The following is a 19,291-nucleotide window of genomic DNA, read 5'->3' as shown; positions in this document are numbered from 1 at the left end:
GGAGAATTAGGAAAGCGATTCAGATCCATTAACATTCCTCTCCCCCCCCCCCCCAAAAAAAAAAAGTTGATTTAATTTCATTTTTAAATGTTTGAGTTTTTTTTTTATTTTTATAAAAGATAGATACGATATTATTGAGAATTAAAAAACAATAACAAAAGGATAACAGAATAAAAGATAACCCTCTAGATCTCATATGTCCTAGAAAATGCGTGATAAAGTTAAATAAACATACTTATATTCTAATAAACATAGAGAACTAAAAATCAAAATCAACAAGTTTAACTATTTGTCGAAGGTAACGAAATATGTTGAACATCATATGAGCGAGTCCATCAACATTTTCTACATTTGACGAGAAGTCGATAAAGAGCTCTTTTATTGATCTTACTTGGAGAGAAAACTTGTATTGGTCAGTTTCCAAGTATTTCTAACATAACTTCTGTAAGTTACGATTCTTCAACTGCAACAGCCGAGGGAGATGGGATAGGCTATTGCTATAGCCCGCTGCAAGGTTTTGAAGGGAATTTGCTTCACTTGGTTGCCTTGGGTTTGAAATTGGTTGAAACGAGCTCTTGTATTCCCTCGTCAAATATCGCTTGTATAAAAAACAAAAAATGGGCAAATTAATTACTAACAACAGCATATATTATACTCCTTGTTACATGTTGTAGCACAATGCATTACACATTCAAAGCATTATTTTTGAACCACATATATGACATAACATACATATGCATATGCTTAGAGCTTGCTAGTGATATTGATGTTTCGCACTCTGGATGGTTTGGGGGTCGAATCTTTTGGGACAACAATAGTGAGAACACCATTCTCAACCTGAGCTTTTATCTGATCCACCTTCACATTTTCCGGCAACTCGATTTCCCGAGAAAAGTCCCCTTTTCCCGTCCCCCTCTCCGCGACGTGCCAAACAGTGTCTTTTGCTGCATGAGCCTCCTCTCTTTCTTTCCCGCCTTCCCCTTTTATCTGCAAAATGTTCCCTTCTTCTATCTGCACTTTTATGTCCTCTTTTCTAAAACCTATTTTGCCACAAAATCTCTGTCACAAACTGTGAATTGTTGGATCCACTTCCCCTAGTGAAAATAAATGGTTCGTTCCTAGAAGCAAAATTGGAGAAGTGGTCCTAAATTTTACTTGAATTAAAGCTTTTGGCCTCGAAATCAAAATTCGCAGAGTAATACGGTGTTACCCAAAAAACTATTCCATATTTTGACAAGTTTAGAGACTAATTACTTGCAAATTTTTAATTCAAAGGACAACTTCTACTGAGGCAAATTCCAAAAACCAATGCTCCAATGTTCTCAACCCGTGACATTTGAACAACGAAGTGATGGCATGTATTTCAACGTTTCTAAGTGATATCGCGTTTTTGATATAAGATGTTACGGTGACATATTAGGTGTAATTAAGTTTCACTAAAAACCTAATGGGAGCAAAGAATCCATATGATACACATAAATTTTAATTCCAAATAACAATATTTAGAAGCAGAGATGAATAAAATGAGAATAACTTATAAAACTCATTTAAGGAAAATAAAGAGAAAAATAATTAAACCTGGAACATTGATCTTGAATATGTGGGCATTAGGGGATTCAAGCCAGTCCATGTGGGCCGTTGATCCTGACCATTCACGGAAAACCGGAGGGCTCCAGAGTAGGCGCCTGAACGGGTACCCAAATATGCTATCAGCTGCCATTGTTTTTGTTTCTTTTCTCTGGTCTTCCTTTTTTGCGTTTGCTGTGAACAATTTTGAAGCAACTAAAAGCTCGACGTTGACGATATTGATGGGGTTAGTACTGGTATAGGACATCCAAAGAACCCAGAAGCTTCTACTCAAAACCTAGTTCTTATCCATTTCAGTTTCCATGATACTTCTACAACATTCCAGTGCGTCTATAGCAGCCGTTGGATCAATTTGATTACCAAGGTCTCTGTCGTTTTTGGGTATTGGGCTATTGAATTGGGTCTTGGAGTAATAAAACATGTCATACTATGAAAATTGCATGTATTTAGGCACAAAAAATTAACACATTTGTTGACACTGGTTCTAATAAAAGTAACCCTATGTGATACAATACATATGCATTGTAGATTGTTGTGTATTTAAATAACGAGCCATGTTGTCTTGGTTACATGGTGACCTAAGATTCATGGTCACGAGAGGTATTTTTAGAAAGATTAGATCATAAACATTTCCAACTTTCATTTTATAATTTCGAAATTGGATTAGAGCGGAACACAATTTTTAGATCTAAAACTTTAGGAAGTAATCTCAGAAGTTTCTGAACATAATTATGAAATTCATATATTTTACAAGTATTTGAATATTCTCGAACATTTTCGTAAATTAAATCTAAGGAAAACTAATGAAAATGACTTGAAAACTTTGAGTTTTAATGATAAGGACAAAATAAAGGGTAAAATGAATAGTACCATGATTGACTTTTTAGTGTAAAAATGTGGTTTTTCGTTAGAGTGAACAGTACCGGGAGCTTTTCGTTAAAGTTCCCTTAAATCTATTGTTCTTTCTTAATTTTTGGTATGTGCTTATGTATATATCCATTTACTTTTGAGGTATATTATTATGCCTATCTTTTTAATGTATACGTGTCTGATTTAAAAACAATGAATAAAATGTACCCAAAACTAGCAATCAAATACAAAAGTTGATTACAAAATAACTTTAAAAAATGGAATATTAATATTGGAATAATTTGAATTTTTTTTATCCAACTAAGTTTGGAACACATCGGAAAATTTAAGATTGATCAAAATATCTAAATGCATTCGAATTTCCAATCCAACTTTGAGACTGGAAATTTTTTCGGGTTCAAAAATTTTGGTGTCAAAATCAAAAACACAGTTCCAACTTGCACCTCTAATGGTAACTCACCCTTGCATTTGATTTCAAAGGTCGAGATTAAAATACTAAAAGCACATTCATTTATTCTCTACTCTTGATATCAAAACTAAGGGTGAGTAATCATTTTTTTATATAGAAATATATACAAGCAATATTCTATTTTAAACTAATATAAAATACGGAAATGAGGTTCTGACTTGGGTGCATAGGGCAGCACATCATCTAAATGTTAGTCATTTGTTTTCATAATGTTTGTAAATGAAAATATATTAACCTTCCTCTCTTTTGGGCTTTGTTCCATGTTACAGTTTTGTGTTGGTCTGTTGGCATGTTTATGAAAGATGAATAACACATCTAACCCCAGGCCAATGCCAGGAGGACAAAAAGGAGTAGCTCAAAGAAATGAGAACAAAAACGCACAAACCTACCTGAAACTAGTCGTTTGAGTCAAAACACACTTTTTTCATGAAAAATGAAAACACGAGAACTTTGAAGCATCACACACTTTTTGTGGTTACACTGCGAGGGAATGAAAAACATCTATATAAGCTATGTAGTTTTTAGTATTTACTGTGAGATTGAGAATATCCATACTTCCCAAGTTTTTGCCGTGTTTCTTCTTTTTTTTTCCTTCTCAATGTTTGCATCTCTCTCAATTGCGGCAAATGCGATTACCAAGCCATGAATCAAGAAGACTTTTCCAAACATAAAAGAAGGGTGACAATTAAAGGTGTTACCTCTATAGGAAAACTTTTGATCTCAAGGGTTATCGCACAGATGTGTTGCTCACATAAAAGAATATGATGGCAATCTTTTTTTTTTATTACGAGTTGTTATAACTTGTACTATACAAAACAAGATAAGTAGTAGCACAATTTATGCTTTGCTTCTCTTGTTTTATGTAGGATAAGTTATAACATCTCATAAGAAAAAAATTGGCCTTCATATTGTGTTTTGTGGGCGTCCTTCCATGAACATTTGAGATCAAAAGTCTTATCAGGATAGCACCTATAGGTGGCTAGTGGCTACTTGTACGTGTTTCAGTCGGATATGTTTGGTTAAGTCTTTATTGGTCTTTGCTTCGTAATCGCATTTTTCACAGTTGATGGACATCTTAAACATTACAAAAAAAAAAAAAAAAAAAAAAAAAAATCAAATGAAATTAAGCAAAAGACAACTGAAAATTAAAAAAAAAAACATGAACTTTTTTATAGATCTGAAATGCAGAAAATGCGAGAATAGGTAGATAGCAATAAGATACCACCTTTACCAGATTGATATAATGCATTTTGGTCTTGAAGAATGCAAAAGGGAAAACTAACAATACAACTACCGTTCTCCTATCAAGAGGGCAATTTTATTTCTCCTTGCTGCCTTTTGCGAAAACAAATCTTACAGCAAATCAAAACTAGAGTCTTTTATTTTGTATGGTGGATATCTGATCTACCATCAAGTGAAAGCAGACTGGTAATACCATCAAGTTAACTGTGAAGCGGATTTTGTCCTGTAGGAACACGTCGGTGTGAAACTACGTGGACGAGGTTAGGTTCAAATTTTGGATTTGCTTCCTGAACAATTTCAACCGTTGTTAATGCATTAAAATTTTCTTGATGGGGCTTCTAAGTTAAAGGCTTTCAAAATCTGGACCTTGGTGTACACAACTCTCCCTTAATTGTTGATCTTAGCCGGGGTTTCTGCACAACTTTCATAATTTGGACATTGGTTAGGTTCAAATGCATATTGGATGCAACATTTATTACATCCAACATTGTTCTTTCTGCGTATATTGTTTCAATTCAAGCATAACGTGAAATCCTATTCACACTCTTTGACTTGTTAAAAAGGACGATGAGTAGCTTTCAAAAGCATTGATGCATTGTTAATGTCTTATTAAAAAACATTTTTATTCTAATAAGCACAAGGCAAGTTTATAGGTCCTGAGTTAGAATTCTCATCAGCACACATATATGTGGGTTTACTTAATGATTTGAATGTGATTGCATGTATTTAGTACTTACCTTTAAGTACTGTACTTTGATGAAGGAGTAAGGGGTGAAATTTTTCTTCCTTTTTCTTGTTAACTTTTTCGGTAACATGGAAGAAAAAGAGAAGAGAAACACTGAGAAACACTAAGAAACAACTAGTCTAGCTCTAGCGACACGCTGACACCAAAAGGTATATGCCATCATTGAAAAGAATTTGAACAACTAGATTTCTTGTTAACTTTGACTTGATAGCAAAGTTGTTTAAATTATAGCAATACTTCATCACTAAGAAACTATACAAAATGAATTATAAGGGGACATTTTAGAAAGCACAATACAATTACATACAGAAGAATAAGAAGTCACAAAAAGAAAAGATCATCTGCCCTTTTACAAAAGAATATGCCTCTTTCTTTATTGTCATATTAGACAACACACCTTTGTTAAGTGGAGAGGAGATTGGAATCATTAGCCTTTTTTTTCTCTCTTTCCATTTAACTTTTATTTTAGGTAAGCCCCCGTCGTACATATTTCCATCATATTTTATATGAACTCTCTACTTTTGGAGAGAAAAGTAATTAAATCAAAGAAATTAAAGCGTAAAGAGAGGGAGGAACGACAGTAGACATAATGAAGAGAAAAGATAACCAAGAGCAAGATCAATTGCGAAGCCAATAACTTTGCATGCTCATTATTTATTTACCTGCACAGAAAGTAAAAGCCAGAAAATTTTGTTGAGATATCCCTGCATATACGGTATCTCTACTTTCTGGTTCTAAAGCTAATGAAGAATCAATAATAAAAAATGAACCATGAATTTTTTTTTTTTTTAGAAGAATGGAAATTATGGTAAAAGAAAGACAATCAAGTGAAGATACTACGTACCATTGTTCCCAAAAATCCTTCTCATGAAAGTAAGAAAAACAATGAGTAGAGCAACTCCAGCCAATAATCCAATTATCACAGCAAATGTCTTCTCACCATCATTGGTGGATTTATCTGCCATTCATTGTTGAATTTAGAAAAGAAAGAGTAAATCCACAAAATAATGAATTCTATAGAAACTTAGTCGAAAACATGTTTACGGAGAAGGATCAGACAACTTAGGAATAAAAATTAAAGAAACTGAATCGGATGCAAGTTGATCTGATCCCTGAATTTCATATATTTGATTATGAATTTCAAGAAGAAACTTACACTCTTCCGATTCCACATGTGTTAGTAAACAAGTGAAAAAGTTGAGAACGAATTAATTCTCAATCCCCGTATTTTAGTAAACGGACAAAATTCATGAACAAAACTCAAAAAAAAAAATATGCATTCAAATTCTTATTCCCTATGCTACTAAAAGAAAAAAAAAATGCTAAATTTATCAAATTCATTCGCAAAATAACGTGATGGTAAAATTTCAAGTCTAAATTACCATGATGATGGACCTTGGTGTAAACATCAGATCCACCAGTTGATGAGTACCTAGCGTAGCACTTGGTCAAGAACATATCACCATAAACTGCGCCACCACATTCACTTTTCACCTGTCCGATTGCCTCCGATATGCAATCCTGACACTCCGCCAAGCTTAAATCGCCGACGCATTGAGCCAAACCTTGTACCTTCCCTGAACCACCCACCCGGTATGGTCCGCTAGACCCCACCAAGGCAGCCAACACAGAATCTCTACGGCTCATTCCATCAGCATCATACCCAATCGACGGCCCACATTTCTTCAGCACCACAGTCTTATCCTCCACTCCCAAAAAGGTAGTGTTGTCATACTTGATGTAGCATCCTTGTAGCTGAAGAGCGCCACCGGAAGTGTAGGGGCAGAAGTGTCCAACTTCGCTCACTGCACGCGCGACGCAGGTGGCACAGTCGGGCATGGCGAGGTCGCCGCGGCATTGGTAGAGCCCGTAAACTACGTCTTGTGTGCTTGAGCCCATGATGGTGTAGTTGTTGTAGGAGGAATAGGTGGCTGAGTTGACCAGGGAGGTGAGGAGTGAGTTGAGATTGGACTCGTAGGGCGAGTTGGGTACGTACTTTTCCTGCGTGCAGCCGACGAAGACGAAGTCGTCTGTGGAGGAAGAACATGAAGGAATGTAGAGACATGACAGAGAAACGATGAATGTGAAGAGGGAGAGAATAGTTGTATTTGCCATTAGAGAGAGAGAGTTGGCACTTCTTTACCAGTGTCAAGCTAACACTAACGTTGGATCGTAAATCACTTAATAAGGGACTAATAAATTGCTCCTATCTCCTTATTTTCTAGGAGTTTCTCTCAAAAAGAACAAAAAACAAAAGGCTACTACAAAAGTTGTACCTTTTCTAATACAAAAAAATACAGCTTTATCTTTTTCAAAATTATTGTAATACAAGACATCAAACATATATATGTTATCCATATTTAGTCTAGCGACAATTATAATGATGGATTGTGTCTTTTTTATGTAACCATGCACGTTAAGTAACTGAGCATACAATGTTGTAGCTGTTTTTTAACTTAAGTATTATGTGCATAAAAGAATACCAGAGAAATTAAAATCTTTAGTTTACATATGTAATTTGTACATAATTGCACGTTTTTGCGGTGTTTAATCTTGTTTTGTTCATTTGTACTAATTATTTTAATTAGCAGTATCAAAGTTTCATACTAATAAATTACTGACTATGCTACTGACATAAGAATCGTCCCTCACCTCACTATAGTAAAGTTGATGTCAACTTTTGAGAAAGGTTTTATGGTGCACAATATTGATGTTCTAATCACCAAACCATTAGCAACAGAAAGAGTGACCCAACTCCTTATAAATCCTTAAAAGTTTTCTTAATTCAAATATGAATAAATATTTGTTCTCATCACCTTGTGACTTTCGGTATATTCAGTTTATGGAATACGACCTTAAGACACAAAATGGATTGATCGCTTTTTCTTTTCTTGAATTTTCCAGAGGGACGTCATAGATTCATAGTTAGGCGCTTTACTATGAATTATTGATAGAACGGTGGCCATCGCACCAAAGTATTAGTTGCACTCTCGTCTTACTTTACAGGTAGAGGACAGCTTAGTTACTTCAAGGAAAAGAAACATTTGTTCCTGTGGATTATTAGCAAAAAATTGGCACAAATAGCTAACAGGAACGTTTTGTATCATAGCAAGTAAAAAAAAAAAAAAAAAAAAGAACTCCTCAGTAGGGGTAGGCTTGTTGGTGTATAATCCTTTTAGCTGAAGCTTGGCAGCAAGAATCATATTTCTATGTGTTGTTTCAGTTTGAATGTGAGCCTTTGGATCATAGTCCACATGGCATTTCAATCTTGTATCTAGCCTAAGTAATAGAATAAGCCAAGTGGCATCATCTCATAGGATGATACCAATGAATGGCTAAGATTGCATTGTATGTTGAAGAGTGAAGGATCTCCCTTCCCTTCCTCATAAACGGTTAGATTATATTATGCAGAGTATGTAAATGAAATATGAAGAGACATTTTGCAGCTTCTTCTCTCTCGGAAACTCTTTCTATCTTTGGAGACAACCTCCATTGAAACATATACTAAAACTACACACACAAACACTAACATGGCCTCAGAGCCAGGTTTCATCGTCTAATCTGGGCGTGAAATCTGTGCGATTGAGCTACATCTTTGAGCTTCAATCGAATCTGGAAAGTGTGCTTTCGTGTATCCAAGTCTCATATGGCTGGGTCCGGAAACGTCGAGCTTAGAGCTCCCGTCTTCAATGGAGAGAACTATGAATTTTGGAGGATTCGTATGACAACTATACTGAAATCGTATGGTTTGTGGGAGCTGGTAGAAAATGGGTTTGAATCACCAGATCCGAAGTCTGAGAAAGCTGTGGTCGATGAGACGAAGAAGGAGACGCCGGATGGAGTGTCGTTCAATGAGATCCTGATGAAGGATGCTCGTGCGCTTAGAATGATACAAGGTGCAGTATCGGATCAGATCTTTCCCAGAATTGTGAATGAAGAGACATCCAAAGGAGCTTGGGATGCTCTAAAGGGTGAATTCCGAGGAGATAAACAAGTAAGGAATGTAAAATTGCAAGGTTTACGTAGAGATTTTGAATATACTCGTATGAAGGACAGTGAATCATTATCTGTGTATCTCTCTAGATTGTTTGATATCATTAACCAAATGAAAAGTTATGGAGAAGAACTATCTAGGGAGAGAATTGTGCAGAAATTACTTATTAGTCTACCAAAAACATATGATGCAATTTGTTCTGTAATTGAGCATTCTAGAGATCTTGAAATTATTGAGGTCCAAGAGGTTGTAGCTTCTCTGAAAGGATTTGAACAGAGGCTTGATCTACATACTGAGTCTTCGACTGAGATGGCATTTGCAAGTTTAAATATAGCATCTAAGGGTGTCAAAAGTGGTGGATTTTCTGGGAATCAAAGGTCTCAAGAGAGTTGGAAATCAAGGGGAAAGAATTGGGATCACAAACCAAATTATCCTCAGAGACAGAGCAATATTCAAAGGAATTGGGATCACAAACCAAATTATCCTCAGAGACAGAACAATATTCAAAGGAATTGGGATCATAGGCCTAATTATGTCCAGAAGCAAAACAATGCTCAGGGTGATTGTAAGTGGTGTGACAGGTTGCACTATGGGAAGTGCTGGTATGAAGGTAAACCAAAGTGCACAGGTTGTGGTAAGCCAGGTCATTCTATGAGAGATTGTCATGAGAATAGGGGCGTGCAGAAAGTTAATTATGTGAAGCAAATGGGAGAAACAGGATCACTGTTTTATGCCTGCAATGCAGTGACTGATGTGAAAGTCAATAACTCATGGTACATTGATAGTGGTTGTAGTAACCACATGACAGGAGATGAGAGATTATTGGCCAATGTTCAAAGAGGTTTGACATCCAAAGTGAAAATGGGAACTGGAGAAATCTGTGAAGTGGCAGGAAAGGGAACTTTGGTGATTGAAACTAAATTGGGAAGAAAACATATACAAGAAGTAATGCTTGTTCCCGGACTTGAGGAAAATCTTCTAAGTGTAGGGAAAATGATGGAAAATGGTTATTATTTGTTGTTTGGAGGTGATGTAGTGAATATTTTTGATGGATGGTCACTGGATAATTTAGTAGTAAGGGTACATATGACCAGCAATCCATGTTTTCCTTTGACAATGTTGCCTGCAACACAGTATGCACTAAGGGCAGGTATCACTCATTGTTCTCAAATATGGCATAAGAGGTTGGGTCATTTGAATGAGAGAAGTCTCAAGGTACTTGAAGAACAGGAGTTGGTGCATGGATTACCTAAATTAGAAATGTCCCAAAGTGTGTGTGAAGGTTGCATGTTGGGTAAACAACACAGAGATTCATTCCCTTCTCAATCAACTTGGAGAGCTAAAGATCCACTAGAGTTGATTCATACTGATCTCTGTGGTCCAATGCAAGTAGAGTCTCATTCTGGAAACAAATATTTTTTGTTGTTTACAGATGACTGCACAAGGATGTCATGGGTGTATTTTTTGAGAAACAAGTCTGATGTGTTTGAATGTTTCAGAAAGTTCAAGGCAATGACTGAGTTACAATGCGGATATAAGATTAAATGTCTCAGAAGTGATCGAGGGGGAGAATTCCTTTCTGCAGAGTTTGACAAATACTGTAATGGACAAGGAATTCAGAGACAATTGACTATGGCCTACACTCCTCAACAGAATGGAGTGTCCGAAAGAAAGAATAGGACTATGGTGGAGATGGCAAAGTCAATGCTACATGAAAAAAACCTTCCATATGCATTTTGGGCAGAAGCAGTGAATACTGCAGTCTATTTGATCAATAGGTGTCCTACTAAAGCTTTGAAGAAGTCAACCCCATTTGAAGCTTACAGTGGCAGAAAACCTGGAATAGCTCATTTGAAGATATTTGGCTCACTGTGCTATGTGCATATCCCTTCCAATCTCCGACATAAGTTGGAAGAAAACAGTCACAAGTGTATCTTTGTAGGATATGGTTCAAGTGATAAGGGTTACAAGTTGTTTGATCCTATTTCAAGGAAGATTGTTCTCTCAAGGGATGTCACATTTGATGAGAGTAAATCTTGGGATTGGAACTGCAATATAGATACTGGAGTGACATTTCCAGTTATCACTGAACATAAGAATGCTAATGAAATATGTGAAGTTGATGACAATTCTCAGTTTGAAGAATACAATGTTTCTCAAAGTGAGAATGTGCTTGAGAGATCTCCAACTTATGATGATACACCGAAGAAATGGAGAAGTATCAATGAAATCATGGCTCAATGCAACATGTGTGTTATTGAACCAGAAAGCTATGAGGATGCAGCCAAAGATGATTCATGGAGGAGTGCAATGAAAACTGAATTGGACATGATTGAGAAGAACAACACATGGCAGCTTGTTGAGAGACCATATGACAAGCCTGTTATTGGTGTTAGATGGGTTTATAAGACCAAACTTAATCTGGATGGCACCGTGCAAAAGAATAAAGCTCGGCTGGTGGCTAAAGGCTATTCACAAAAGCCCGGAATCGACTATAATGAAACCTTTGCCCCTGTGGCAAGGTTGGATACAATTAGAACTTTAATTGCCCTTGCTGCACAGAAGAAATGGAACTTGTATCAATTAGATGTAAAGTCTGCATTTCTCAATGGGGTACTGAAAGAAGAAGTGTATGTTGAGCAACCTCAAGGTTTTGTGAAGGAAAGTGAAGAAACAAAGGTGTACAAGTTGAACAAGGCTCTATATGGCTTGAAACAAGCACCAAGAGCCTGGTATGATGAGATTAATGCATACTTCAATAATGCAGGGTTTGAGAAGAGTTCAAGTGAAGCAACTTTGTACGTTAAGACAAGTAAGGACTCATGTATCATTATTGTCTCTCTATATGTAGATGACATTGTATATACTGGTAGTAGTCCACAAATGCTTGAAGAATTCAGAAATGACATGATGAAACACTATGAGATGACTGACTTGGGCTTATTACATCATTTTCTTGGAATGGGTGTGCTGCAATCTGAGAACAGCATTTTTATACACCAAAAGAAATATGCACAGAAACTAATTGAGAAGTTTGGTCTGAAGGAATGCAAGTCAGTTGCTACTCCACTTGCAATGAATGAGAGGTTGAGCAAAGTTGATGGAAGTGAACCTGCGGATGAAGGAGAATATAGGCAGATTGTTGGAAGTCTGCTCTATTTAACTGCAACTAGACCTGATGTGATGTTTGCAGCAAGTATGTTGGCAAGATTTATGCATAATCCCACTAAGAAACATATGGGAACAGCTAAGAGGGTACTAAGATACATCCAGGGAACAATCGATTTTGGTATTGTCTTTGAAAGGGGAAAAGCTACTACCCTAATCGGCTACTGTGATAGTGATTGGGCTGGAAGTGAGGATGATATAAGAAGTACTTCAGGGTATGCATTCACACTAGGATCGGGTATGTTCTCATGGGCTTCAATCAAACAAAACACTGTGGCACTGTCTACTGCAGAAGCAGAATATGTCAGTGCAGCAGAGGCTACATCACAAGCAAAGTGGCTGAGATTTGTTCTAGAAGACTTTGGAGAAGAACAAGTGGAAGGAACTCAGATCTTGTGTGATAATACATCAGCCATTGCTATGGCAAAGAATCCAGTCTTTCACCAAAAGACAAGACACATCAACAGGAAGTTCCACTTCATCCGAGAAGCAATTCAAGCCAAAGAGATTGAGTTAGTGTACTGCAGGACAGAGGAGCATATTGCAGATATACTTACTAAGGCCTTACCTAAAGATCGATTTGTGTATCTAAGGGAGCTACTTGGAGTTAAATCAGCCAAAGGATTAGAAGGGAGTGTTGGTGTATAATCCTTTTAGCTGAAGCTTGGCAGCAAGAATCATATTTCTATGTGTTGTTTCAGTTTGAATGTGAGCCTTTGGATCATAGTCCACATGGCATTTCAATCTTGTATCTAGCCTAAGTAATAGAATAAGCCAAGTGGCATCATCTCATAGGATGATACCAATGAATGGCTAAGATTGCATTGTATGTTGAAGAGTGAAGGATCTCCCTTCCCTTCCTCATAAACGGTTAGATTATATTATGCAGGGTATGTAAATGAAATATGAAGAGACATTTTGCAGCTTCTTCTCTCTCGGAAACTCTTTCTATCTTTGGAGACAACCTCCATTGAAACATATACTAAAACTACACACACAAACACTAACAACTCATGGTCTCACAGGGGAGTGGCATGTTTCCTGATTATGTTGTGCGTAGGTATTTAGATGTGTTTTGATCATCATTTTGTTTTTTTATTATTAGTTTTGATTTTTATTAGAAATAAAGCGCAAATACAAGAAGAAAAAAAAGCAGGGATGAGTGAAGATAGAGGAAGGGTGGTGTCGGATGGATGTGGAAGACATGCACATAATATGATACACAATATGAAAACTAAAAATTAACAATTGACATAATTTAAATTACGTTTCTTTTATAATTTTTTGTTTTCATCGCTTTGTATGTCATTCAATGTGCATTTCCATTATTTCATCTTCTTTCTCTTAATATCTAGTCAGAAGACGAGATAAAAACTAACCGATATGATTATCTAACTAGCCCTAATTATTTCAAGAGAGAAGAGTTCCTACTGTCAAGAGGCTATAAATTATTTCCAAATAAATTTACCGGTGTGACCATATACATCATCCTTGTTATTCACTCTCGTGAATCTTTTATATATCTAAGAGAGCAAACTGACAATGACAAAGGCATGGTCGGATTTTATAGCACAACTCTGAAGTGCCTAGAGCCTAGTGGTGCATGGCACGAAGAGACCAAGACAAAATACCATAAATTTAATACGACATGCCTGAATTGAACAGTGGTTCGTTGTTAGGAGTGTAAAAGCAAAGTAACATACACATGCAGCTTGCATGACTCTCCTCCACTACTTCATATATAGTTGACTGCAGAGAGAGCTACGTAACAAACGAAGCAAACAAATTGATATAAATATTATGGCAGAAAGAAAGAGGCCGATGCCACAAGTGTTTGTTGTGGACAGTGAAGTGGGAGCTACAAACTCAAAGCATTAAATTCAGACTGCCCCATTCTTTACAAACACTACCCAAAAAGAACTAGTGGTGTCCAGCAGACGAAAAGTGGTGTGCGCAAGTCATCTCTGTAAGTTAGACTAGTAAACACTTGGTTTACCAGTTCCGTGTTGGCCAGAATTGTTGACATATGTACCGACTGTATTCTGCAGTTGATGAGGCATGCTACTGCTACCAAGAGTCAGTCGTTAATATGATAGTGCTTATAATTTTGTCACTAATATATAAAGCAATTACTTACTAAGACAATTGGGAAAATATGAGCAGAATAACGGACTCTAGCAGAGCTTGTACAAGGAACTCTGTTTCATCATGCTAAAGTAACTTGTAATGTCATACACGCTAATATTTATGTATGTAGTTGCATTCATAAAAACAGGGCTATTCCTGCTCTAGCTTTGTCAGTGGGTCCAAACGTAATACTGTGACCGCAGTCGCAATTGTGGTGTCACATAATGCTTTTCTCATAGGGTAATGCTAGTGAGACTAAATTTACAAATTTAATTATCTGTCATAAATAGGAATAAGCACATTTATTAACGTTTAAGTAATAAACCAATCATTAACTTCCATATCTTTTAGCTTTCAAAACTTTGTCAACAAATTTAGTCTCCTTATATTTCAAAGAAATTGAATTCTAGTCATTGGTCCTGCTTTGGTTCATAAACGAGCTGCATGCATGCGCACACCTTCGTCATGCCTTTTTTCTGTTCACTCCTACTTTCTGCTTTTGCAGTAACATTATTCATTATCTTTCTTTGTGCTGGATGAGGCTGATCGAATGATAGAAAATGGTCGTTTTCAAGAGTTGCAGTCAATAATTGACATACTTCCAGCGAGAAACGGATCAACTGAATCCCATTGTGAAAATGCACAAAATTGTGTCGCAATGTCCAGCTTCCAGAGGAGGAAAAGACAGATATTTGTTTTCTCTACTACGATAACACTTTCTCATGATTTTCGTAAGAAGATGAAGTGTAGTTCACTAAAGTCAAACCAATCAATGTCTGACAGGGTGAATTCTGTAGAAGTTCTAAGTGAGCGAGCAGGGATGAGAGACAATGTTGCGGTCATCGATCTGACAAATACATCCATCTTGGCAAATAAGCTGGTGGAGTCATTTGTTGAGGGGTAAACTGTCGGTTTACCCCCTGAACTTTCACCTCACTTTCGATTTCCCCCTGAACTTTTCTATTGGAAAATTAAGGACTCAAACTAATTTTTTTAGCCAATTTGCCCCCTACCGTTAGTTTTTCATATATTCCATCCATATTTCCGTTAAGTGAGACCATGTGCATAACATGTGAGGATAGTTAAGTCATTTCAATTTAAAAATGATTAAAAACTGAAAATAAATAATAATAATAATTTTCCCTCTATTTTTTCCCGCTAATTCCTATCCTCAATTTTAATTTTCCCTCTCATTCCTATGCATGAGAAATAACATATGGTGTTATTGTCTTCATAAGTAGCTAAGTTAATCTTTTTTTTGAAGCATGTACTACCATTTTTATTTTCTCTAACAAATTAATAATTTGACAAATGCTCATGGTGTTATTGTCTCCAAAGCAGTGCATTAATATAAGAAACATGTTCATAAAAAAGACTAGGGTTTCTTATATTAATACACTGATTTGGAGACAATAGCATCATTAGCATTTGTCAAATTATTAATTTGTTAGAGAAAATAAAAATGGTAGACAATAACACCATATGTCATTTCTCATGCATAGGAATGAGAGGGAAAAATAAAATCGAGGATAGGAATTAGCGGGAAAAAATAGAGGGAAAGTTTTGCTTTTTTTATTATTTTCAGTTTTTTAATCATTTTTAAGAGTGAAATAACTTAACTACCCTCACATGTTGTGCACATGGTCTCACTTAACGGAAATATGGATGGAATATATGAAAAACTAACGGTAGGGGGCAAATTGGCTAAAAAAATTAGTTTGAGTCCTTAATTTTCCAATGGAAAAGTTCAGGGGGGAAATCGAAAGTGAGGTGAAAGTTCAGGGGGTAAACCGACAATTTACTCTTTGTTGAGTATGTGCCTTCCAACTGTTCATCTATTATCTGGCATGTGGAACTCTTTCTTGTGAAAATTCAATTCGCCTTACCGACTTTGTCATTGAGTATGATTCCCTGAATGTGTTTTTTCATTGAAATGTGTGAAATTAACTCTCTGTTCATGCATATACTTTCATTCATACATTTGAGTATGAAATCTGAAATATGTATAATTCTGAAAAGTGAAGTAGACTGGACTGTGGTAATTCCTTTTTTGGATAGTCAATCTTTGGTTGACTTTCCATTATTCTTTTTTATTTGTAAATAGATTTAACACCACTCTACTTATCGCCGTGCTGAATGCAGGCAATTGATCGTTTTTGGAGAAATGAACATGCATGGTGTACTTGTGGCCGATGATGCTGCTGCAACAGGCCTGGATATTCCTGGTGTTCGAACTGTTGTTCACTTCCAGCTTCCCCATTCAGCAGAAGCAAACATTTGGATGCTTTGCACCGTGTTTGTTGCGGCCCTTACATTTTCTGACTGGAGAATTACTTTTATCGTTTCTTTTTTCCACTAGGTTGATGCTCACAGAAGTGGTAGAACTGCTAGAGCTTCTGCTGATGGGTCTTGTGCACTCTGCTTTACTAATGTTTGAGCTTATTTTCATTTTTTTTCAGGAAAAATCAAAGAAAAACTGGTTTCAAAGAAATGCAGAATTGGTTGAATTAGTTATCGACCTTGATGACGGTGAGGAGGAAAGGGTGAAAGTCAAAGAAAGCCAGCTCCATGAGTTTATAAAGAAGTTGCAAAAGGTAGCTTAATACTATGAACGTTGATTTTTCTAAATGCCAAATTGCCTCTTATGATTGTTGAGTGTATGCATAGTCTAAAGTTCAGGTCTATAGTTTTGGTTACAAACTTCTAATGAGATTACTAGCACTATATGGAGCATATCCCTGATATGCGTGGAAGATGATGTCTACAGACTCTCTACACAGTCCCGCGAAGGGCGGGCCAAATAGTGGCACCAAATAATTATTTAATGCAGAATGAATTAGGATAATTACTCTATAGTTTTCGGAGCTACGGATATCTTAGTATTTAAGTTACGGGTGGATGTTCTAAGGGTTATAAGTATGTGACAATGATCCATTGTTTCGTTAGTATTTTTTCAGACTGGTGTTTGTATTGATATTGTTATGCCCTTCAGTTTTGTGACTTTTGTCCTTGTAGCTCCATTTTGATTTCACTTTAGTACAAAGACGGAAGTGAAATTCCCAGTAAATTACAGGCAATTCAGGACAGAGTACTGGAAATTAAGGTAATGAACGGTCATTTTTCTTCACAAGACTTGATTTGATGAAAGGGTTCTTTTATTATTTTTATTTTTTTTTTTTTTTGCATTCCCCTTGACATAATTCAAGCTCAAAAAGTTCATGGATTATCCAAGCAACGAACAAATTTGCGAAAAAATGAAACGTTTTATTATTTGAAACAATCTTGCTCAGATTTTTTAGCTTCAACCAACATGATTGCGACAAAATTATCTGGATTAGAATTCAGCAGAACAAAAACAAGAAGCTAATGATTTTCAGTTGTAGCCTTTTTCTTGCTTGTTTGAATCCTATAGGAGAGTACTCTGCCTAAATGCTTTTTGTCTAAGAGGAAAAAGCAATATTGTTATCTCCATAAGCACTCCTCCAAAAGCACTTTTTCTATATACATGCCAACAGATTTTCCGTCCTAGATTCAAGAAGAGGGCCTTGATGCTTTTGTTGCTGAGTTGTTAGTCGATTTACTAATCTATCCAAAGCTTCTTTCATCCACCAATGCTGACAGACTTCTCTTGCTTCTTCAACATTCATCTATTTTCACAATTATTTCCAAATTGAATCAGCAATTATATCTATTAATTGAATAAATTAATTGATAAAATTAAACATGCACATATAAAAACATACCCAAATTCTTTGCCTGAGGTTCTTTTCTGGCCAGAAATCTAACTGCTCCTGAACAAGTAAAGGGAACATGTAGCCTTCATAGAAAGAATCATGGCTTTTGCTCTTGAAACTCCAGTTACCCAATTCACACTGCAAAAAAGATAACAAGAACATCAAAATTATGATATTTCCCAGGTTAATTGTAACAAGCTAGCTAATCAGCTAACGAATATTGCTATTTGGACGACATTTACTGACCACTAATAGGATCCGCCTCTATCATAGTAGAGGTGATTAGCAAGGTAGTGAGTAAATATGGTACAAAAAGCGTTGTTCTTAACTAAGTAACAAGGAAGATCATCACTAACCCCAATGAGTCCTCGTACTCCTGCTTCCTCTAGCGTCTCTCGGGACGCTGCCCCTTCCTTGGATTCGTCCTGTTCCCACCCTCCCTGTTATGGATTAATTGAAAAGTTTGTATGATTTAAACTGAACTAATTACTGCAACAAATCATCATTAATGTGATTGAAAAGAAAATCAGGGTACCTTTGGAAAGAGCATCCCCTTGCCCTTCTGTGAACTAATGACAAGGACTTCAAGTTCTTGTGCATCATCCTTTAAGGGAGTTTGCTTGGAAGCTTTATATCTATATGGAATACATCTGCACAAATAGTACAAAAGGAAAAAGCTCCATCAGTAACCAAAAGCATCAATCTCTTTTACTGATTACAAGCGATATTATTTGTCTAAGCTATACTAAATGGAGGGAAGAGGATTTGAACTCGGAACAAAGAGAATTGGAGAAGAAGGCTCTTCAATAACAAGTAATGCAGTAGATATACAAGTTCAGAGAGAGAGAGAGACTAACCCGACAACTTGGCGACGACCTTTGCTGTAACGCTGCATATGCCTTCCAGTGCGAGATACCAAAGCAGCAACCGTGTTTTCTTGAGGTATCAAAGCTACCATGTTTTTGCTTCAGATATATTCTTGCAAGTTGGAAACCAGATATATTCTTGCAAGTTGGAAACCAAACCAAACCCACCCAGCTTTTATAAGCAACAAGAAGGAACAGAGTCTTTGGAAAAAACAGAAACAGGTATCCTATTGAAACCAGAAAAATATATATATATATATATATATATATATATATATATATATATATATATTGTTTTATATTTATTGCTGACCACTAGTAATATATAAAGGAAATGAATAATTTGACATATTGATTGAGGATCCTGACTTCCATGTGGTCTGTTGTCCAAAAAAAGGACAGTTGACCTACTTGGACCAACCCATATAATTAGGCCATTTTAATTAGGGATGACTTCGGTTCGAGTCTGTTTGATATTAAAAATAAAAT

The 19,291-nt window shown here is 36.2% G+C and overlaps 3 protein-coding genes and 1 long non-coding RNA gene across 6 annotated transcripts; 1 reads left to right on the top strand and 3 right to left on the bottom strand.

Annotated features, from left to right (window-relative positions):
• Nucleotides 1-260: 260 nt before the first annotated feature.
• LOC126634503 (15.7 kDa heat shock protein, peroxisomal-like) lies at nucleotides 261-1,864 on the bottom strand. 2 transcript variants are annotated; one of them, XM_050305029.1, is made up of 3 exons: nucleotides 1,579-1,864; nucleotides 733-1,040; nucleotides 261-598 (listed from the first exon to the last, which is right to left on the bottom strand). In XM_050305029.1, exons 1-2 carry the CDS (start codon nucleotides 1,832-1,834, stop codon nucleotides 745-747), a joined length of 552 nt encoding a protein of 183 aa, XP_050160986.1. In that variant the 5' UTR covers nucleotides 1,835-1,864; the 3' UTR covers nucleotides 261-598; nucleotides 733-744. The 2 variants fall into 2 exon arrangements, with proteins under 2 accessions (XP_050160986.1, XP_050160985.1); XM_050305028.1 differs by lacking the exon at nucleotides 261-598 and having other exon boundaries at nucleotides 627-1,040; nucleotides 1,579-1,863.
• A 3,235-nt stretch (nucleotides 1,865-5,099) lies between these two features.
• On the bottom strand, nucleotides 5,100-7,137 carry LOC126634497 (plasmodesmata-located protein 7-like). The gene is made up of 3 exons (XM_050305023.1): nucleotides 6,296-7,137; nucleotides 5,758-5,871; nucleotides 5,100-5,575 (listed from the first exon to the last, which is right to left on the bottom strand). The coding sequence occupies exons 1-3, from the start codon at nucleotides 7,026-7,028 to the stop codon at nucleotides 5,568-5,570; spliced, it is 855 nt and encodes a 284-aa protein (XP_050160980.1). The 5' UTR covers nucleotides 7,029-7,137; the 3' UTR covers nucleotides 5,100-5,567.
• Nucleotides 7,138-16,039: 8,902 nt separating this feature from the next.
• On the top strand, nucleotides 16,040-17,288 carry LOC126634514 (uncharacterized). Of its 2 annotated transcripts, none has more exons than XR_007627367.1 (2): nucleotides 16,040-16,103; nucleotides 16,345-17,288. It is a non-coding gene; the product is annotated as an uncharacterized LOC126634514 (long non-coding RNA). The 2 variants fall into 2 exon arrangements; XR_007627368.1 differs by lacking the exon at nucleotides 16,040-16,103 and adding an exon at nucleotides 16,140-16,240.
• Nucleotides 17,289-17,451: 163 nt separating this feature from the next.
• Nucleotides 17,452-19,020, bottom strand: LOC126634501 (nudix hydrolase 18, mitochondrial-like). Its single transcript, XM_050305025.1, has 5 exons — nucleotides 18,794-19,020; nucleotides 18,472-18,586; nucleotides 18,293-18,376; nucleotides 17,946-18,074; nucleotides 17,452-17,849 (listed from the first exon to the last, which is right to left on the bottom strand). The coding sequence occupies exons 1-5, from the start codon at nucleotides 18,892-18,894 to the stop codon at nucleotides 17,700-17,702; spliced, it is 579 nt and encodes a 192-aa protein (XP_050160982.1). The 5' UTR covers nucleotides 18,895-19,020; the 3' UTR covers nucleotides 17,452-17,699.
• Nucleotides 19,021-19,291: the final 271 nt, after the last annotated feature.

Source organism: Malus sylvestris, chromosome 9 (assembly GCF_916048215.2).
Source record: "Malus sylvestris chromosome 9, drMalSylv7.2, whole genome shotgun sequence".
In the NCBI taxonomy this organism is placed as follows: Eukaryota; Viridiplantae; Streptophyta; class Magnoliopsida; order Rosales; family Rosaceae; genus Malus; species Malus sylvestris.
This window is presented reverse-complemented; position numbering and strand designations above follow the sequence as displayed.